The sequence below is a fragment of the Streptopelia decaocto genome, assembly GCF_964273445.1.
Source record: "Streptopelia decaocto genome assembly, chromosome: 1".
Lineage (NCBI taxonomy): Eukaryota > Metazoa > Chordata > Aves > Columbiformes > Columbidae > Streptopelia > Streptopelia decaocto.
The window spans coordinates 46,612,094-46,634,638 of record NC_138663.1 but is presented as its reverse complement, the minus strand read 5'-3'; the positions used below and the strand labels follow the sequence as shown (position 1 = coordinate 46,634,638).

The following is a 22,545-nucleotide window of genomic DNA, read 5'->3' as shown; positions in this document are numbered from 1 at the left end:
CTGGATGGAACAGGTGATGAAGTGCTCACATTAAACTCAGAGGCTTATCATTGGTAAAGTAAATTGTGTCAAAATGGGAAGTCTGGAACCAGGCACATTGGAGTTTGGTGTTATTTTGAGGGATAATTTTTTTAGAAATCTAGTGACTGAAATGCAGGTGAGCTTGAATACCGAGGTAGTAATGAAATAGTATTGATGAAAAGTATATGACGTATTTATTAAAATGGTGAAATAGTTTTGTTTTTTCTATGACATTTGTAAGATACCTGATTCCATGTTTAATTCTACATCAGCCAAGTGATTGTCTTTAAGGCTGTTCTCATGTACTGAGAACTGGCCAATTTGGTTAAATTTCATCTTCCAAGGCATCATAACTTGCTCTTCTAAATCACCCAGGATTCCTGAATATCTGAGATAACTTCTGTATGCATTCGTGGTTCATAGGTTTGGGTTTTTTTAACCCTACCCCAGCTCCCATTCAGTGAGGATACCATGTTTGTGCATAAATCAGAATAGCCATAGCTCAGGAGAGGAGTTCTCTGCTTCAGCAAGGTAACAAGACTCCCAGCTCTTTTTAGTTTACCTACAGGGGAAGGACTGGCCCTTTATCGTATAAAATGCTTCAAATTAAGGAAATTTCAGTTGATTTTACTTCATCGATTTAGCATTTTGTAGTGCTTAAATGTTTCTGCTATTACATATTCTATGTCATCTTGAATTTTCTTTCTTGGGAAAATAAGATTCTTTACTCCAGTCAACAGCTTTAGGCATAAGCCTTCTGATAGAAAGGGCTGGCGTGGGTGCCTCTGCAGAGATCCCAGTGACTTCATTAAGTCTTCATAGCAGATCCTTATAAATAATCAGAAAATAATTATCCCATATATGTCATACATTTTGATTGTACTTCCTTTCCAAAGCAACTTGGATGAGATAGGAAGGTTCTTCTTTCGTTAGTCTAGTGTAATTTTGCCAGCATGTGTTATCTATGCATATAAACCATATAAAGTCTCTAATCCTGGTCATTTTTAGTATAAAGAACACTTTTCTAAAGTTGATACTAAATAACTTTTGTTTTCCTTGAATTTTCTTTAATAATGAAAAAGGCAATGTTGGATGCATGTAACATTTCCGCATTTAAATGCCTCTGGAAAAATTTACATAAAGCTAGTCTAAGTATCTCGGTATTATTTTTAAAAGTTTTTAAATCCAAATACCAGTTAGCTGATAATGGTTTATCATGGCAGAGCATGAAAATCGTTTTGCGTATTCTCCCTGTTACGCTTGCAAGATATCTGAGTCCGTGTTTAAGCCCACCTCAGCCAAGTGATTTTTGGCTCCATGTTCTACAATGTGTTGCTTGTTTGATAACAAACATGCTGCCACCATGAAGGGATGTCTGTTGTGCCTGTGAAAAGGATCGCTGCGTATTCTGCAAGTTCAATTGCATGAAAATAATTTTTCTGCCTGGAGTATAACTTTTAAAAATAGATTTTAGTAATTTGTAGTACAATAAATTTTAGTATTTTAATCAATTCATGGTGCCTGGTACTGACACGCGTCCGTATGTGAGAAGTTTACATCTCATGTTTAGTGTTTTGTTATGCTCCACTGCATAAAGCTGAGCTCCCTCTGTATTTGGAAAGCTGAGACCTAATTTTTCACTTTTCCAGTGTAAGAAAATATATTCTTGGATTAATTTAAACTTTCAATTATTTTCCTCCCTTCTCCTCCCCAATACTTTTGCTTATTGCTGCCTAATACTATGAAGACATTTTGCTTTACAGAAGCCGTCTCACATTTGTCTATTTCTGCCTGTCATTCCCCATTTATGACCAAGCATCCACAATCACTGAAGAAATGTTGGATTTTTCAATGGTTCCCAAACATTTTTGGATGCATTTCAGGCATTTTGAGGGCTAAAAAATTATGGTGTGCTGGACTGCTGTCTTTAAAGTACTTCTGCTTCTGACCAGTTACTGGAAACTGAGTCTAAAACATGGTCACTACACATACTCTCTGCCATTTTATTATTGTGTTAATGCATAAAATCGGTATTCTAAAATCTTTTCCTGTGTTACAGTGCCACTCTCAATCTTTCTATGTTCAGTTATACTAAATCTTTCTCCCAAGTAATCTAATTAAAATCTTATTTTCACCATAATTTTGAGCTGTCCTGATTTTCTAGGTCTTGAACAACTACATAAAGCTCTTTATCTGTTTCTCTTTACTAAAAAACTCCGAAGTCCATCCATTTGATTCTTGTCCCACTTCTACGCAAAAGAATAATCCATCTGAAAGTTAGTTTGGGGTTTCTGTTTTCTGTTGCTCTTGTTCCTTGTAATCAAAAACTTTAGTTGCATAGAATTCACTGAATGTTAGTTCTGCTCTTGTGTTCTTGTATCCAATTTTAGGCATTTTGCCATTTGCTTTGTATCTAGTAGTTTCTAGGTGTTTCAGACCTTATTAGGCTCATTGTTGTGGATAATACACAATTGGGTACATCTTAGAGATTATGTCCTTTTTTTAATGTCTCACTAGAAGTCTTCTCAGGCTTTGTCTGCTAGCACACCATTAGAAAACTCTGTTTCAGTCAGATGTCAAAAAGCTTGTCCTCAATTCAGACCAGTTAAATTGCAGTTCAATTTATCATTATGTCCTAGTGAAAAGAAAGTTCTTTCACTTCTAGGTAGACCTGAATTTTAAAGGAAGCATGCTTTTAAAACAGGTTTTTGCCTTTTCTCCATGTATAATATGTTGTTCTGAAGATTCTTGGTACTACCACCAGGAGGCAATCTTGCACAATAACACAACTGGATTTGCCTGAAACCTGAGAGTACTTAACTGTATCATCAAATTTAACACTGTGAAAGAAATGCATTAGCTGCTATTTAATTAAATTTGTGAGAACTTGAGAAAAAGGAACTTCCTAGCAGGTGTACAAGTGACTGGATTCAAAAAGCCAGGGGTTCTTTTGCAGGACTTATCTGTTTGCTTTGACTGATTTGACTTTTGTAACGTGTAGTCAAGATCTGCGTTCACACTTAAACAAAAAAAGCCCTAGCTTCTCAGTTTTGGAAAAACCTGAGCCAACAGTGGAGCGGTAATGGGACTCAGCTGCCAAATACACCCACGTCACAGGTGTCACGTCTTCGTGTTTCAGTTCCTCATGAAGACAATGGCAGGAGCAGTTATCCATCCACCCCTTCCCACCTCTCTGGTTATTCAGTCCTATAGGAAACCTCCCTTCCTGACCCTTTGCTGTTGTAATAGGTCTGAATTTCAGCTACCATGTCTGAATTCTGCTGTACCAGAATAAGTCACTGCTGCAGTTCTAAGTCATAGTAGTAATTGGTGTTTAAAGCCAACGCTACATTTCTCAGTTATTCCAGTCTTTGTGAAATTTAGCATCTGCTCTGCTATAATTTCTCACGTGCTCATTCCATCCTTAAAACTAGTACAAAGTTAGATAATGAAGAGACCAAACAGATGTAGACTGCATTCCTCTTCTGCCATACAGGATGTGTATTTTGTTTTAATACTACAATAGGATAACATTTACTTAAATCCCACCAGTAACTAGAATAAATGTCAGACAAATTGTGTACCTAGAATACATAACAGTTGGATTCATCTCTAAGATTGACAGAGCTACTAATTAGACATCTAAGCCTCAGTTAATTTTTGTTGGCTCCATTTACAGTCAATTGATGCAAAAAAAGTACCTACACAAGGCAGTTATTGTTCTCTGGAGGTGCTTTTTCCTTCTCATCTAAGAAGAGAGGATGAAGGCTAGCTGAGATTCACATGCCTGTATCAGAGCAAATGAAAACAGTCTCTTTTTTTTCCCCAGTTCAAGAGAGCATATATATATAAACCACTAAAAATTAAGATAAAAACATTTATGCTGTTTCTGCTACCCTTCAATAGCATGTGGTCCATATGTAGAAACTCTGTTTTCTGTACAGAGTAATTCACACACATTTAATTCATAATATCAGATAAATTGTGTATAGGATTTTAATCTCCTTATATTTAATCAACCCTCCAGTGCTAAATGATAATACTTAAGCTGTTATTTTATTGTTTCAGTCAGTGTGTAGTCACAGGAGAAATAAAATAGTAACTAATTTTATGTATCTAGCACTTCTTCTAACGAGCTTATGATCCCCACTGTTACCTCTACGTACTTCTAGAAAAATGAACACAATAAATGATAATTTACTGGGTAACTTGCACAGAGTTATCTGAAAATTTAAATACAATTTGCACAGAATGTTAGTTCTGCTGTTTATAACTACAGCTGTTCAGACACTGCACACCAGAAGACAGGAGTTACATGGAAGCTATGTGAACCAAGCAGCATGTTTGGTCAGCAGTTTTGCATGGTGTGTCTTCTGGAGAAGTAAAAGCTTATGGCCTGGAGTACCACTTTATTAAGTGTCATAGTGTAGGTGAAAAATTATAATCAAAGTATCACGAAATTTTTCGTCACCTAGAGGCACCACAAGAGGTTGGAATGGCAAAAAGAACCAAGAAACTTTGCCAACTAGTCTTTCTGAAAAAAAAAACAAGTAATAAATGCAGAAAACAGTTGTGCTTATATTCAGCTTTACTGCTTGTCAAGATAAAAACCAGTCTTGGGTCAGAGGCAGGTTACTATTTCAACAAGGTCAGTTTTGACTGCTACTGAGGTTTTCAATTCCTCGGCAAAAGAACCTCCCTACCAGCAAAATATGAGATACCATAGGAAAAAAAAAAACTGGAAGAGCTATTTTTTAGCATCTCTTCTGCCAAAACTAATACGGGTTTAGCCATGCAAGTTCCACAGGAAATTCATGTGACCAGCAAAAAGTGACTGTTAAATTAGGCTACTGCATTAAGCCATTATTATTTAGAATTAAAATTAACTTAAATAAAAGATGAAACTATTAAAGCATGACCCTACTGTAGAAACATGTATTTCCTACTCACTAATGCTAATAAAACAGAGCTCTATAGTTTCACGTAAAGATTGGTATTTTGTTAAATAGCACTAGTCTTTCTCATTATTCAAATTTATGTTATATTGGTTTAAACAAATCATAAGCTAAGTAGCATTTTTCTGAAGTCACCATCTACCTGTAGGAGTTATAATGGATCAGAGCTGCGCTGCAGCAGTGATCTTCACCTTCTGCTTTTACGACGCACGGCGGACTTCAATTAAATAATAAAGTAATGCCAGGAAAAAATGGTCCTTGATGCCTAATTACTTAACAATTAGTCAGTATACCGTAGCATAAAGGTTCACATCCCTTTTCATATTTTTTATTATTTAGTAGTTTCCTCACAAACTCTGTCTGCACCACGCAGCCGGTCCCAGGAAACAGCACCTGGTCCTGAACAGCCGGTCCCAGAGAGAGAAGAGAGAAAAAGGCAGAAAGGCCCAGAGGCCTCTGCAAAGGGTGAGATGACAAAAGACTGAAATACAGAAAGTCCCAAACAGAACTTCCCTGCACAGGTCTCTGTCCTGGCTCCAACGCAGAACAAAAGAGCCACTCGGAAGATCCAGACTCTCCTTAAGTATGGATCATGCCGCTAGTGGGATGGAATACTCTTACTGATCAATCTGGATGTCAGTCAAGCTCTGCCCCATCCATGCCTCCTCGCTGCCTCACACCTGTGGGCAGAGCACTCAGAATGTCCTTGGCTCTCAGACCAGAGCAATTAAAAACATTAACTCTGTCACAGGGTGTTATCTTCTTGTTCTCAAATTAAATTCAAACAACAACCATGCTAGTTATGAAAAATAAAGGTTTCTAACTGCATGAAGAAAATTAGCTCATTTTCAATCAAACCAGCACAATGTGTTTGCCTGTTATTTTCCAATAATACCTCATATCTTTATAAAACTCCATTTCCCCAACACCGTTTTTCGTACAGTTGAAATCCTGTCATTAGTTATGGGGAAGCTTTTTTTTTTTAGCATTAGATTAAGAAAGAGGATTTCCTATCCAGAGTAAAGGCACAGTGCAAATAAAATTCATGGTAAGTTCACCATAAGCAGATACAAGAAAAATGGCAGAGAATTCCCTTTCTAGAGCATGTATTTGTATGTTCAAATCTACTAAAATAAGCATGATATATGTTGGCCGTGTATGTAGCAGTTCATTGACTTTATGCAGCCATATTTGGTATAAAGATTTGAAATGAGCCCAAAGATGCCACAGGTAAGGCTGAAAGGTGACACAGTGGCCTGTGAAGAGAAGAGCAGTGGCAGTCCTGATGGAGAGCTGCTGTGGTTAGTACCTACAGAGGGCTTAGCCACCCCAAGTCACTGGAACCAGGTGAGTGTTTTGCTTCAGTATGACCAAGAATTTAACTCATGACTTCGTGGCAGTGATACATAAGAAGCCTTATATTTCTTTTAAGAGTGACGCATTTATCCTGCAGTCAAAATACCTTTGTCTACACTCCACCTCAGGCAGGTGGTCCCCAGCAGCAGACTGATACTCGAGGTCCCTCTGAGCATGTTGTTACTGCTGCAGGCTGGGGAGCAAGCTCAAGCTTTGGCTGCTGATCCCCACACCTCTTTTGTTACTTCCCCCTGTTCCACCTTGCCCTCTGTGAAGCACACCCCTGCAGGGGGAGTTCACAACAAGCGCTACTCCCAAGATCACATCTTGTTTAACTTTATGTGCTGTTCTGAACTGCTTGAACTGGCTGTGCACCCCCAAACATTACCACATCCCCTCACCTTCATGCTGGGAAAGCACCATTCTCACAGGCTGCAGTACAGTTTCACATAATTTCAGATACTTCAGACTGAAAGATACACCAAAAAATCAGAATTACTTGCTGGGTCCACAGGGGTGCCAGAAAGAGTCCAAGGAGTACTGTGGGACGTGAATATAGGAGTCTGCTCTCCAGGGAACTAGCCCCAGCTAGTGTGACTATAAGCAAATCCTCTTGGCATCAGGGACTTTTTTTATTTAGAAATACAAGCATATCCTCTGAAATCAGGTAGTTGGGACTCACATTGTTTTTAGAGAACCAGAGCTCAGATTGTCTTTGTTCTGACTGCTAAGTCTGAATGAGTCTGGTACAGGCTTATCGAGACATGCAAAACCAGCAACTCACATGGATAATTACTGTTCTCTCTAAACAACTTGAGTCATCAAGATTGTCCAGCCCACTTCAGAGATGCCCCAGTTGAGACTCCTGTAAAAATAAAAGGATTTTTTCTTTTGGATAAACAAAATGAAATATGCAGACAAGAAAGTGTATTTCTGTAACTTCAAACAAAATCTGGGTTTAGGAGGAAGCATCTTCTTCAACAGTCCACACTGGAGTAAATGAACCGTACCAAAGGTCACTAAATGTCAATGTTCTGTAATTCTCAGCCTTCAGGGGATCAAAGAAATCTAAAGAAACGGTTCAAGTTGAGGCATTTGGCAAAACAATGAGGTGAAAGGCTTTCAGAGTTTTCTGGAGAAAAAAACGATAATTGGACATAATTCTTAAAATCTTCTATTAGGCATTACTAAATAAAAATGCTGTGTTTCCGTTTCAGGGCTAGTGAAATGTCAACAAAAGGAAATAGTGGTATAAAAACAAAAAGCTGTTTTTCAGTTATTCTCAGGACATAAGGGGTTTATTTATTTAAAGATCCGTGACACTGGCAAATAAGCTTTTCACTTTAAATAGCCTGCCAGGAGTTGTTTTGGGTCGTTGGGTTTTTTTTTTTCCTTTTCAGCTGCATTCATATCATAAATTAATTTTGCTAGAAATACACTACCGGTTGAGCACAGATTTTAAACAATTAATGTCCTTACCTGGCATAGTCTTACCCCCTTAGAATAGCCAAAGGAACTGATTCTGAAAATGCCCAAGGAGATTAAAAGATCTGCTTCAATTGATTGTTGAAGTATAACTGTCAGAAGCGTAACCAATCAGTCTTGTCTGGGGAATTTCACTGTTGTTGCTGCATCAGCCAGTCCAAAGGGATTTCATTAGCATCTCACTAGTACCCCTGACTAAGTACAAATTTTGACTAGATTGTGAAAGCTTCTAGAAATAATCTATTTTGAAGTGTTAAGTGTATAAATGCAAATTGAGTGGAAACAGCTGTTATTTACGTTCTCTGGACACAGGATTCTGCTCCATGATGGATAGAAAAAAAGAAAAATGCCACTGAAAGAACATGAAGAAATCAGAAAATATGGATCTAGTGAAAATATATGCAATGGACCACACTGTTGGGTGGTATAAATTGGTACAGCTTCACAGGTTTGCCACCATAACAATATATAGACCACCTGCCCAGAGGACCTGAAGAGCCTCATGTATTTCTTGGAGAAAGGGGGAGGTTCTGAAGGAATGAACACGCTGAAAACAAAAGCATATGAACAAATTCATATTTCAGCCTTTCATGCAACAGCAAACAAAGAGACAGAGATTCTCAGAAATACTCTCGCAGAACAAAGCCCCCATTCACAACAAGATTTTGCTACGGACTCCTGTTTGAGATTATGTTCTGCAAAAATTACAAAAGCTCCTGAAAAAATGCAAGTAGCATATTCTAGACCAATGTTGCCTGAAAGTGAAGGACCGTGCTGGAGGGAAAAGAAAGCAGTGTGAAAGCTTACTCCTTCAATGAACCCAAGTTCTGTGTTTTTATTAGCCTGGCAGAGGCCCTCCGGCACGTCCTCTGTACATGTCCCCCTTCACTTACTTGGAGGAGATCCCCATTGTGACGTGTTCCACTGGAAAGCTCCTGCTCCCTGCTGCCATACCTGCTTCGATCTGCAACATCACCAGCAACCACCTAGAGTAAAACGAACAGTAATAGACTGGCCTCAGAGAAGATTAAGCATGTTTAAAAACGTACACAAAATGTGGCTGCTAATTTCATTTGGACCAAACCCACTCAGTCAAACCAGTGCTAGGAGCCTGGGCTGGGGAATTACAGGTGGGATTGTTTTGCTGTGTTTTCCTTATAGAAGGGACAAAGAGTTGATACAACCAGCACAGCTAAAGCTCAAGCACCACTGAAACACTCAGTTCCTAGAGCCTGTAGAGTGATTCTCTCCAAGATTAGTTCTGTTTGACTTGAGATTGCTTTGTGCCTGCCAGCACAAAAAACCTGTCAGAACACAGACAAACGTGAGACAGAAATTTCATTCTTGTTCCATTTTAGATATAGACTCTTGCCTGCTGCTCTGTCTTATGCAAACAATGCATCCAATAGCTAAAAGCATCTTTCAGTTCCTTCCCAGAACAGACTGATCCACCGCAGCAGGTTTTGCAGCTTCCTTCCATCTAGCATGATGTGGCCTGAAATGCCGTGGAAAAATCTGCTATGCCTCAGGCATCTTTCTGGATCAAATTTATTCCCAGAGGGATAATTTATCAGAGAAGTGAGCTCTGAAGAGAATGCTAAAAATAGTGTTAAAATTTTGAAATACAGGGCAATGGCACTGAAAGTCAGAAAAGACGTCTAGCCCAAACTCACACTTTATAAAGGCTTTGCATATTTTGTAATAATTATGGTTATTATTTCCCCTCCTCCATTCATTTAGAATGAGAGAGATAATAATAAACTTCAGCAAATCTGAATTTGGTTACACAGGGCCATCTGTTAATTCTGGTATATGGCAGTAGAGGGCATCTAAGGACTTCAAGTCACATATGGTAAAGGATTAAAATCAGATGGCTGAAGGACTACTCTCATCCCCAACCATTCACCCCACCCCGCGACAGAATTTGCCACCTCGTGACCAAACAGCCCATGAAGCTGCTCCTGAATGACCACAGTTTTGAGCCACGCTAAAACTGGGGTTGATCTTAACACACCAGACTGAAAGCTGAAGTTGTTCAGGAGATGGGTGAGCTCATTTCTCACCCCTGGTGCAGGCAGCACTCTGTCAGAGTCATGGGAAGAATGCCTCAGGTACAGTGTAAGGGGCGAGAGTAACTGCCTCAAGCAGTCTATCCAATTTTATCTACTACTGTTTGAGCTTTAATTTCCACATACCTGGCAAAACTGCTTACAGGAGGGGCAAGCAATCCTGGGAATGGACAGGCAGCTCCAAGAAAAGGCGAGCTGTGGACTAATGCTCTTTCCTTAACCAGGAAGAATCGCCTTCTGTCTGTTTCCTCTATTGAGCCTCAAAAAATGCCAGTCTGTCCATCTGGCCTGTATTTCAGGTTACGTCCTCCCAACATGCCAATCAGTTACAGGATGATGCCTTGAGCCTTCCTGACAAAACACAAGCACTAACCATGATAAATAAAGAGAGAGAAGGTAGTTGGCAGCCAGTACTGTTTTCTTGTCATCTGTTCAGGTTCGTCTGACGTTCCACGTCCAGCCTCTCTTTACACTGCAGCAGGGAAAGCGGCCATGCCTGTCTTGAGCCAAAAGAAGCTAACACGTCAGGGGCAGTTTAAGTTCATTACCTGACACTAACACTTAACGCACAAATCTGAAAAATGTATTTGATCTGAGCAGCATATACACATACCATAGCAGCATTTTTTCAATTAACTGTAAGAAGTTTAAAATTATATAAACACATTAGTACACGTTGATTTTCCTGTTATTCAAACTCCTAAATACAGCAACACATCAGGCCTCATGCTGAAGTCTATTATGGCCTTAGTCTGAAACTTAAAAGTGGATCATGCCCAGGAAAGGGTTCTACAACTCATTTAATGATTCACAGTACTCCTGAAATGATATTCATCCGTCTGCTCTCCATGGCAGCACTTTCAATCACAAACACTTAATTGTAGGAATTCATCCTCAAGGCCAAATAGCTCTGAGTGAATTAAGCCACCTTTAACATAAAAACTAGAGCAGTACTTTAAAATTAAACTTTTTTCTGATGGGAGACTATTTATTCAGAGACATATAACCCAGTTTCTTCACCTTTGTTTTACTTTGCACTCAAAACTCTCTCCTTTGGAAGTAGCTGCTGCATCACCTGTTTTAATTTTCTTTATTTGTTTCACAACTGATTCTTTGCCAACAAAGGAACTTCAATTACTTATGGATTGGCAGAGCACAGGAGAGCTGCCTTTATGCTGTCTGTCAGGAGAACTTTTTTCACAGACATTACTTGCTCTCTTTGAGAAGTAGGACTCGCAACTGGCAAGAAAACATCTCAAGCCTCGAGCATAAAAGGCTTGTTTTTTCTGGCAACTTCTGGATGAGAACGCAAGATTTCACAGTGCTTTCAGCTGTACTATCTCTAGGATTTTTCTAAAACAAAACGTGTACATTTCTCAAAAAATCCAGAACTTCAAAGACCATGGTTGTGAACATGTGTACATATAGGTACACCTATACATTCTTTCTCAGACATATGCGCACTTTCTCAGCCAAAAAAAAAGCTAAATAAATATTACAGTCACAGCATCTTATACTACGTATAATCTGAATATTGAAACCCACAGCAGATATTCTCCTACTAGTTGTTTAAAATGATTGCTATCAAAACAGTTATTGCCAGTAGTCTTTTTTTCTATTGTGTTCATTTAAAAAAAAAAAAGTGATGGGAAAAAACAACACTGTCAAAGCATGTATATTTACAAACTATCCTAAAGTAACTTTCAGCAATATTTAACTAGTTCTAGTCAGAGTGAAACTGAATAATTCACAAAAAAATAAAGTGACAGCCAGAATTCTGTTGTTTATAAAGAAGCCTAACACAGTATAAGGTAAAAACTGCTGTGTAAATTAACCTTTTTTTGTACTTAGTACCCTGTATTACTACATTTCACTTTTCCTTAACAAGCCCAGCCAAATTATTTTTACGTTATTTTGTTTTTACGTTAAATTGTGAATAGTAAATTAGAGAAAGTATAAAGGCATTACATTTAATGTTTTTAGAGATCCTAAGTGTCTAGATAACCTCTTACTCAATGCAGTTGAGGCCTTTAGATGCTACTGTGAGCGTTAAATAATATAAAGCACATGATGAGAAGAGAGAAGGATTTCAATGCCAATGCCACCTTTTCATGGTTGCCAATGATTATCCGTCTACCTGCCCACTGAACTGAAGGAAATGACCCTTCTTTTTCTTCACCGTCTCTGAAAGAAAATAATCTGGATGTTATTTCAAAGTACTGCTCTCTTAGTGCTATTTCTCGATGGTTTGCTTTTAAATTACAAGTGCTGGTTTTCTTTCAGAACACCACTGATTCATAGAAATTATTCACTGTTTTTTTTTTATTATTCTCCTTTACCAAACATATATTCTCAAGAAAGATAAAGCATTCACATCTGAATAGATAAAAATGGCAGGAAATAAGGTGGCAGCTGGGTAACAGTAAAATTGTTTGGTATACATCATAATTTATTTCATCAAAACATTCTGTTCCTCGGGCAGCTGGAAAGAGCAGAGAGATCCCATTTACAAAAATACTTGTTTTCCCTCTGGTGTATTTATTATGTTTTAGGAACTTTTTGTGAAATAATCAAACCTTCCTTCTGACTGCTGAGTGAGAAATCCTCCAAGGGCTCGCATCACTGACCTTGTTCGTGGTGTGGAGCTACAATTAACTTGTTCTAATTTGCTTGAGGTAGAGGCTCAATATTCGTATTTCTCTGCTTGAGAACCAGACATGCTGTCTGACCACTGTAATCACAGGACAGTGGGGAACCATGGAAGTTATACACTCTTATTTAGATCAGTTCAGGTAAACAGTTGTCAAAATATGGTCAATAAATAGACATATTTGATAAGCAGAGGCTAGCCTTTTAACTAAAGCGGATTTTATCTGACCAAATGGTACATCATGGATAATGGATATTCTGTGCTGCATATTTGGGAAGTAAGGATGCAGAGACCAAGGAAAGGCCCCCCCCTTGTATTCTTTCAGGTAGCTAGATAAATCTAGCTAAATAAATCAGTAAACCTTTTCAACAAATCAGAGCAAATTTAGCAGAATCAGCTGGACAAAAAATGTTATTACCCCTTCCTCCACTCATGTCATATTACATAAATAAATCAGCATGCTAGCTCTCCAGTAATTTTGGCATGCTTTTCAGGAACAAAGTGAAAATAATTTCTAGCAACACGCACTTCACACTATTGAGAAAATGTTGTTGCCTCCTTCCTTGGTCATGAAAGGGATTTTTGCCTAAAGCAAAAATAAAAACTAAATCAAATAGCCCCGCCCCCTTCTCTTTTTGAGCACATACGCTTGAAAACAAGTCAGAAACATATGTATTGTGCTTATGATTTTCAAGAACTCTTAATGTTTTCACTACTAATATAAATCTCGGTTAAAAATATATACTATATGAATAATACACTGCTCAAACCAAAACGTTCATGCACAGTAGAAAGTATCTGGAAAATAAATCAGAGATTCCTTAAGTTTGTGGCTTTCATCTCCAGTCGGATGATGCACCTCTAAAACTGGCTTAGAAGTGTTCATAACTGTATATTAATACATACAGGCAATGTTTGTCCTAGAATTGTTACCCCAAAATATACAGACCAAAAATAAAGCACTTTGTTTGAGTTGTACTTGCAAATTTTAAATCCTCATTTGTATAAACTATTTTTCTCTTCACACCAGTGATTCTGTTTAGAAAAATTACTGTTTGTAACATAGGAAATGAAAAAAATTTATTTTGTTTACATGATGGAAAGCTAAGTTTTCGAAGTTTTATGTTTCTTGTCTCTTTCTCCATTTCACATCTTTCTCCTACTCCATTCTATTTTTTTACATAAAGTACTTAAGGCAGACCAAGCATGTATTAAACATCATAACGCCAATGAAGCTAAAAAGTACCTTAGTTTCATGCACCATACGTGGCCCATAATCCCCAAAGTAATTTAATTTAATCACCTTTTCTCACCCTTAATTTTTTCCCCCCTGTGACTGTGTGAAAGACTCACGCAGACAGAGGAGAAAACCAGCTAACTAATATTGTTGAAACAAACAGTGAAATACTAACTTATTCCACCGAGCCTACAGTACTTACGGAAGTCTCATACCAGAGAATAAAGGTAACTGTGAACCGAAATACTCTTATGAGGTGCCAAAAGTGCCATTTAAAGATCAATTTGCAGTTTTAAAGTTTGAATTTCATTACTCTTGTAAATTTATCAGATCTTTAATACTATTTTAAAAAGACATTAACTTCTCATGGAAAAAAAAAATCAACAGAACTCTGTTTAGGAAAGATCCTGCTGATATACTGCCTATTTAATTTTTATGCTACCTTTTTCATAACAATATCTGAAGTTTTAAGTAACAAATATTTATTACATTCTTCTGTTCTTGTTTCTCATTCACCACATAAATCACGGTCTTCCTCTCTCTGCCTTTACAGCAGCCAGCTGTGGTTTTAGAAACAAATTATTATGACTTCAATTGACGAATAAACAGCAGAAGCAAAGGAAGTCCTGAGATACTATCCACATAAAAATGCCATTAATAAATAACATAGGGAAAGAGCGCTGCAGCAAAGCTGTAATAGAGCAGCTTTGCATCTAGACAAGATGCATTCCATTTCTCTAAGATAAATTAGTGAAGTTTAAAGGAACAGACCTAATTTGAACACTCATATCAAAATAACAAATTTTCAAGCAAAACTTCTGTGCCTATGTATGTGGAATTCTTTCAGTAATACCAAAAAAAAATCTGTATTCCTTTTTTTGTTGTTGTTGTTGTTCTTCTGAACATAGTAAAGCTAGTGGAATTCTGGAAAAGTAAATTAGATTTTATGCAGGATCTCACATCATCGGTAGCAGAACTGTCAACTAAAATTCAAAGGACACAGATATATTCTCCCCGCTCTTCTTATCTGTCCAATGAAAAGTTAGTGGGGATTCTGCAAGGGTCACTGGAAGCTGGATCTGAAGCTATCTGAACTGCACAGATGAAAACAGAACACGAATGACCTTCAAAACCTAAATTGTTTTAAACCATTTCTGAGAATGCCTAAGTAAGAAAGCCCATGTTTGCTCCTCAGACCTCATTTTAAATCGGTGGTGCTGTCAGTGATTAAAACCATGTTCTTCAATAAACTGAATAAATTAAATTCAAAAGCACCCAGGCATTACAAACAGATGAAACCACGCTGACCAGTTCAGTTAACAAAGTATTTTTTTTTTTCCTCAGATGAATCTGCTTAATCCTTAATATAGCACTAACTTTTTAGGAGAATTACTAACTCTAACGCTGTTCACTTATCCCCTGATGTTTAAAAATTATAAATAATGCCTGTTACAAAAGCCTTCATGAAGTGTCCTCCACGATCCCTTATCTTTTTTTATTTTTTTTTTTTTTTAAAAAAGGAGAAACGTTTAATTTCTGGAGTTACTGGGGAGTCGGACCGCAGGCAGCCGTGTCCCTGTGGGAGCTTTCTGTGCGCAGGGCAGCTGGCGTGCCGGTGCTGCCCCGCTCCCTCAGCCACACCGTTCAGCCTAATACATATTCATACTCTTTGATAACAAAGGCTCCCTCCCCTCCGATTTTTAAACGTATTATTTTGTATTATTCTATATTTTTTTCCCAAGGATTTTAAAAAGACACCCTTTAATCCTTCTCCCGAAAAATGCTCCCTCCCGAACACCCCTACACAATTCGCAGGGAGCCCTGGCTTGCGGGCAGGGGTGAGACTAATACGGCTACTTTTGCTTTGTTTCCCCTCATTCCTTTCCTATTTCTTTTGCCTTTCTAAAGTCGCCTCGAGGCCGCCCGGGCAGTGGCGGAAGGTGGCCGGTTACCGAGGAGCACCCGCGGCACAATCTATCATCTTTGCGCCGAAAAACAGCTTTAGGTTTATTTAAAAAAAAAAAAAAAAAATCGCGGAGGGGGAAAAAAGCAGCGTCGCGCGCATCGCGGGTAATGGCTGTTTGTAGCAACGAGGTATTTAGCGCCGGAGGGTGAAGGGGGGTGGAAACCAGGGTGGGGTGTCCCAGGAGCTTCGGCCGCCGCAAGTTCCTGGCACGGAGCTCCTGGCACCAGCCCCTGACGCGCTCCCGGCCCTGAGGGCGGGCCCCGCGGCCGCGCTCAGGTGCCCGCGGCTGCCGGTGCCGGGCAGGCCGGGCGCCCCTCGCCCTCACCCCGCCGCTCCCGCTCCGCCGCGGAGGGGCACAGGGGCGACCGCGCTCCCGCGCTCGCCCGGTTACCTCAGGAGGTGCCGCGCGGCCCGCGCGCGGGCGGCCGTTGGAGCTCCAACGGCCGCCCTCGCGCCGGTACCTCAGCGGCCCCGGCCACTGACCTGCTCGCCGAGCGTCTCCCGCGGCTCCGCGGGCGGAGGCGAGGGGGGGGAACGGGGGAGGGCTGGGAGACCGCTGCCCCGTCATGACAGGGGCGGCGGCTCGGTGCGTCGGACCCGGCTGGCTGCGATCGCGGTGGAGGCGCCGGAGCGGGTCCTGTCACATGATGCGGTTCCTGGAAAGTTCCTGGAAAGCAGCCTTTGTATGTAGCCATCCCGGGAAGGGGGAGCGGCGGGGGGAGGATGCCCTCGCCTCGCAATCAAAGGCGGACAGACCGCCCGCGCCGGGGAAAGGGGGGGAGCGGAGGGTGTTGTTTCCCCAGGAGCACCATCCTCCTCCGGCAGCGGCAGCCTGTCTGTCTGCCCGAGCGCAGCCCCGACGCTTCTCCCCGGCGGCGGGTGCTGTGCTTCCCCGCTCCCCCAAACGCCGCCGGGAGCGAGAACAACCTGACCGCCCCACCTCCAGGCGGCGGCAGCGGCCGCCCCAGCGCCGTCCCGCCGAGCCCGGGTGAGTCCCGTCGTCGTCCCCTCCCTGCGCCCGGTGCCCTGCCGCTTCTCCAGAGCGGGGACCCTGCCGGGACGAGCTCCCGACAGGCGGGATGAAGGCTCCCCGAAGCCGGAGGCAGGCTGCTCCGGCGCTCCGCGTCCCTGCCGGGGTTCGCGCCGCTGCAGCTAGCTCGCAAACCCTCCATCCTCGCCAAGCTCCCGCGGGCGGCGGCACTTCGCAGCCAGGCGCTCCAGGCGCTTCCCCTTCGCAAGGGGTCGCGCCCGGGCACTGCCGGCAAGGCTGCTCCCACCTGCGCTCGGGGCTTTGCGGCCGGCGGCTCCGCAGCCGCTCCGGTGACAGGCGCACCTGTGCCCAGTCCCCGAGCCGGCGGCGGCAGGACCTCCGCAGGGAAGATGAGGACGGAGATGGGCTTTGCCCAGGGGGTTGCCGTGTGTGTGCCTGCATATGTCGCGATAGAAACCCAGCAGAGTAACCTATCAGCTGCCACTAAAGTTTAATTTGGAAAAGTTTCTGAGCTCTGCCACAGAACCTGTGACGGGAGGAGCCTCCTCGGCAGAACCCCTCACCTGACGGCTGCTGCGCACCTGGAGGCAGAGACTGTGCCCCGTTCGCCAGCACCGGCGGGGGTCTCGGTCTTCCCCGTGAGTCCCCCCGCCCCCGGCCAAGACGGCTAAGCTCCCCTCGCCTACGCTGCCCGGCTTCCTGTCGCTCCCGGAGTGACGGTGGGAGAGCGAGAGGCTCTTTTTGTTCCTGCTGTTCGCTTCAGCGGAGCGGAAAGATAATTTTTTAATAATATCAGCATTTAATGGAAGGGGAAAAGCACATTTCCTGCCCCGCGCTAAATATATCGCGTCCTTCACCGTGCTGCCGTTTCCCGTACCCAAGCGGTAGGCGAGCCCCGGGTCCGACGCTGCCCGCGCAGCCGCCCCGCAACCCCATGGTCATGCCGCTGCCCGTGAGAGGGTCGCTTCCATCCCGGGAACACGGCCCATGCCGGGTTCTCGTTCCTAGAGGTACGACCTCGCGTACGACCTTACTGAGAGGCGTATCGATCCTACGCACCGCAGCGTGCAACCCGGGCAGCGCCGGGTCTGGGACCTGCCCCGCTCCTTGATTATCCCTTCCCACTCACACCTTTACGTTCTCGGCTCTCCCCCCGCAACCCCCTCCTTTCCCAAACCCCCTCCCAGCGCTGCCGGCCGGGCTCGCCTACCCCCGCCGAGGGAGCGGCGCGTCAACGGATTTGTCCTTGCAGTAAAGCGAGACCACCTTCGCGGGCCGCCGCCGCCGCCTAGTCCCCGGCGGAGGGGATCCGGGGACAGGCTGGGCGACGGGGGGAGGAGATGTCCCTCCCCCGCTCCGCCGGGAGGTGATCTCTTGCCTTGGGTCCCTCCTCTGGATGCTGGGAAGTTCCGAAGCGGGAGAGTCAGAAGAGCACGGGCTGGGTTAGGAGCGCCTCTCGCGGGGCTCGCCGCTAACCACGCTCTCTGTCCGCTCGCAGGCGGGGACCGGGGCCATGCACCCGGCGCGACGCTGAGCACCGCGGCGGCGGCGGAGTGGAGCCCTCTACCGCGGGCAACCCCCAACCTGCGTGCGAGCGGGGCCGCGCCTGCCGCCGCCGCCGCCCCCCATGACCCTGCGTTCCGCCGGGTCCCTGGAGAGCGCGGAGGGCTCCCGGGCGCGCTGGGGACAGCCCGAAGCAGCTGTGCCTACTGCCGAGGAATCCTGTGAGGCGGCGCAGTTGGCCGTGGCTATGGAGGAGCTGCGGCGGGCAGGTAAGCCCGGACGGCGGGTCCCGAAACGGGGAGCGCCCGGGGCGGCGGCGCTCGCCGGTGTGTCCGGCTTGCCGCCGCCCGCTGAGCCGTGGTGCCCGGAGAGGCGGAGCGCCGCGGCGGGGAGCCCCGCCGGGCCTAGAGGAGAAGCGGGCGGTGGGGCGACGCTTGCCGCCGTCGCCGCCTGGCTCTGCGGGGTCGCGGCGGCAAGGGGGGTGACGGCTGTGGCCGAAGCGAAAGTACCGCCCACGCCGGCAGCGCCGCGTCCCGGCGGCAGCCCGGGATCGAGGGCCGGGCGCTGCCGCCGGCCGGGGCGGCCGCGGCGTGGGGAGCGGGCGGCGGCGGCGCCGCCGCATCCCCGCGGCCCGTGTACCTGCGCTGCGCTCGGCGGCGTGGCGGCGGCTCGCCCGGCCCCGCAGGACGCGGGGCTTGGCCGCGGGTAGAGGGGAGGGCTTTTGTCTTCATTGCCTTCCCGCTAGGACCGCAGCCGCACCGCCGAAGTTGTATTCTTGCTCTTCTCAGCTTCCGACTGACAGACAAAGCTCATGTCAACAGCAGCCTACCTAGAGTTACCAAAAGCGTGATTTTTGCAGGCTGCCAGAGTGTGCCGCGCGGACGCAGCTCTCTCCCTGGCGTGTGCGCAGCGCGGGGCCGCCGGACGGGTCCCTGCTACCTTACGGGCGGCCCGGGGGGTGGTCGGCTCCGGCGTTAGCCTCGCAGGGCGCTGTGGAAAAGTTTCTGCATGTGTATGCATTGATAGGAAAATAAACAGTAACCTGGAAGGCTCTGTCAAAACGAGATGCATTGTAAAGCAAATAAATTTAAATAGCAAATAAAAATTTACAATGCCTGCGGGACTTTAGCTTTCAAGCAACAAAGGAAGTGGGTTATGACAAATATATCAGCCAAAAAGCAGCTTTTAAAACAAACAAACAGGAATAAACAAACCCCTTTTTTCTCTTTTTTTTTTGACAGGGTGGTACTGGGGCAACATGACTGTTGCTGAAGCCAAAGAGAGATTACAGGATGCCTCCGAAGGGACCTTTTTGGTTAGGGATAGTTCCCATTCAGAGTATCTACTGACTATTTCAGTAAAAACATCAGCGGGACCGACCAATCTACGTATAGAATATCAAGATGGCAAGTTTAGACTGGACTCTATAACTTGTGTCAGATCTAGACTTAAACAGTTCAACAGTGTTGTGCATTTGATCGAGTACTATGTTCTTATGTGCAAGGACAGAACTGAAACGCCTTCAAATGGAACTGTTCATCTTTACCTGAACAAACCTCTCTATACATCTGCACCATCTCTGCAACACCGCTGCAGAATAACTATAAATAAGTGTACAAATCAGATCTGGGAGCTGCCATTACCAACAAGACTAAAAGAGTACTTGAAAGAGTACCAATACCAGGTATAAATGTATTTTCTGGATGCTTCTAATGTAGAATAACTTTTAAATGCAATTCTTAAAATCAGCCAAAGAACTGAGTAACCAGTTGTACAACTCGGCATGGAATTCACTATCAAAACAGTGGCAGTTCTGGGGGAAAGGTTTTTATTTCAGATACCACAAAGGGAGACTTTATGTAGAATAATCCCAGCTTGCATCCTCGGGGGTTCAGCAAGGTGGCATGCTATTCTTGCGAGGAGAGAGAAGCCAGGAATCTGTCCAGATTGTGTTGCTTTGTCAATGGCATAAAATACTGCACTAACTGTCAAACACGAATTGAAGCAGTGGGACTGGGAAAGACTGCAGAAGTGGTCAGAGGCAGATGAGAGTGCATAAGCATCTCAGTTGTCTGGTTCCAAGATTAATTTGGTGCTGGGGTTCGTATAATCCTGAAAGCTTAACTGGATCACACTGTGATAATCTTGCCAAAGTTATGCAACTAATCAAATCCAGTCATAAAAGTGATCATCTATTCAGTTTTTATTGAACTATCATTCTTGTGCTTTTCTGCAAGCAAAAGAGTACTGTAAGTAATCAGTTCAAAACAGTGTTTTTCAAAATTCTCTAAAAGCTGACCTTAAGGAGAAACGCCACATCTTTCATTGGAACCCAGTATGTTGCTGATTATACCAGATTGGTATCCCAGAATCTTTGTTAACATGTTAACATCTTCCCAGTGGTGATATATCCATGTTATTACTATTAAGCCTCTTTTGGTTGAGGCTTTAGGACTGTATGCTGCAGACTTGCAGTAGCTGAGGTCCAATGTCAAAACATGGATATCAGCAGTTAGAGCTGTCTTCTACAGTGTAGAATGTTTTCTTCAGAGTGTTTCCCAAAATGTGGGGAAATATGGATTTGGTCTTTTTTTTTGGAAGGGGTTGGGTTTTATTTTTCTTCCTTTTAATTCACCATTGTAGGTATGAGACCATTACTTAATAAAGTAAATCAAATTGCACAACAATCTCCCAGTCTTTGTATGTATGAATTTGCTGCTGTTCAGGAAACAGTGATCCTGTGAACCTGTATCATTTCCCAGCTAATCCTCAAATAAATGCACATGTATTCGTGAGGATGAATACCCCTGCTCTGCCTTTGTGGTGCTGCTCAGAAGTATAGCTGGATTACGTTCAGATTAGTGGTTTAGAGGCTGCCTGCTGAATTCCCGTAGTTAGGTATTAGCACAGAATGTTGCTTTTTGTGTTACAGCAGTCTTCCACATGAGAAGGTACTAAGATCCTCAGTACCTATTCATCAGTCTATATATTAAGTATTTAATAGAAGAAATATCCCAGATGAGAGTAACAGGAGAGCATTAAACAGAGAAACAAGGACATAGATTTATTCTCAGTCAAGTTGCATAGTTTTAACTCTTTTCTCTAGCTTACTTTTTAATTAAAGCAAATAGGCCTGTATTTGAACAAGGAGGGTTGTCAAGACTTGCTGTAATCCAGCCCTGCCCAGGCTGAAATAGAAACGATATAAAATAATCATCTAGTTTTCCTTGTGTGTAACTGCTCTGTGGTACTGTCAAGATGTTGCATCCCTTCTCATAAATTCTAGGGCACTGACCAGCTTATTTTGCTGCATCTGAACTCCCAGCATTACGCACTCAGTTTTGTCATTAACATGCTGGCAGAAATGAGTAGCATGGCTATTGTGCCAAGGAAGACACCAAGAACCTGAGGCAGAGGAGATGGTCCTTTGGTATGGCAAATACTTGATATGCCGCTGTTCTCTCTGCGGAAAAAGTGGCTTTTCTCCCTTCTTATCCACAGCTTCAATTCTCTCCCCTCATTTTTTATGCACGCTTTAGTACAGAAATAGGGGGAGTTTTCTCCTGAAAACAAAACAAAAGCTTTTGTTATGTAATTTTTTTTCCTCCATGCCCTGCCAAAATGTAGCAGATTGTTGGAAGTTTTTCACATAACACAGCAACGACCCTTCGGTTCACATCCCAGCAGAGCTCTTGTATCCCAGGTATGTGTTGTAATCACACGGTTCTTCCGTGCTTGTCATCTGCCTTGCTAGGATCTGCCACCCTCAAACTGAGGAGCTTTTCTTGTGGGTGGTACCCATTGAAAGAACTGTATTCCTGGGAACACTTGCAATTCTAATGAATTGTTTTTCTTACAGTTCTTGTCTAGCTCTACCTTGAGAAGAGATAGTTGCTGTTTGGAGTAACTTCTGTTACAGTTAGGAAACAATAATGTGCTGCTACATTAACCTCCTATTGCTGGGCATTTTTAGCCACAGCTAAGTAGCTGTGATATACACAGGGGCCCAGTGGGAAACAGATTGTATTAAGGTCGTTTAAAATAAGTTCCCTCCAGGCTAGCCCCTGGCCTGGGGATTTAAAATAATAAATACCAAAGCTGGAACAACCAGACTGAGAAGAATTTTGAGGTGCAAAGAGACAGCCGTGTTGTACAAATAAGTTATTTACGACTCGTTGCTGGCAGCCTACTGTATGCAGTCACAGGCCAGGTATACCCCCTGGCAGAGCCAAGTTCTGAGGAACGATGTGGGGCAGACGCGGGGCAGCTCGCTGGGCTTTTTGTTAGCGGTTCTCCAAAGCACCAGGGCAAA

The 22,545-nt window shown here is 43.5% G+C and overlaps 1 protein-coding gene and 1 long non-coding RNA gene across 5 annotated transcripts; one reads left to right on the top strand and one right to left on the bottom strand.

The window, feature by feature from the left end:
• Nucleotides 1–6,681: 6,681 nt before the first annotated feature.
• LOC309435418 lies at nt 6,682–16,356 on the bottom strand. The gene is made up of 3 exons (XR_014183165.1): nt 16,223–16,356; nt 8,711–8,803; nt 6,682–7,197 (listed from the first exon to the last, which is right to left on the bottom strand). It is a non-coding gene; the product is annotated as an uncharacterized lncRNA (long non-coding RNA).
• Nucleotides 15,537–22,141, top strand: SOCS2 (suppressor of cytokine signaling 2). 4 transcript variants are annotated; one of them, XM_082043608.1, is made up of 5 exons: nt 15,537–15,867; nt 16,313–16,422; nt 16,565–16,727; nt 18,229–18,502; nt 19,475–22,141. In XM_082043608.1, the coding sequence occupies exons 4-5, from the start codon at nt 18,358–18,360 to the stop codon at nt 19,921–19,923; spliced, it is 594 nt and encodes a 197-aa protein (XP_081899734.1). In that variant the 5' UTR covers nt 15,537–15,867; nt 16,313–16,422; nt 16,565–16,727; nt 18,229–18,357; the 3' UTR covers nt 19,924–22,141. The 4 variants fall into 4 exon arrangements, with proteins under 4 accessions (XP_081899734.1, XP_081899733.1, XP_081899735.1 ...); XM_082043607.1 differs by lacking the exons at nt 15,537–15,867; nt 16,313–16,422 and having other exon boundaries at nt 16,513–16,727; XM_082043609.1 differs by lacking the exons at nt 15,537–15,867; nt 16,313–16,422 and having other exon boundaries at nt 16,513–17,368.
• The last annotated feature ends 404 nt before the right edge of the window (nt 22,142–22,545 follow it).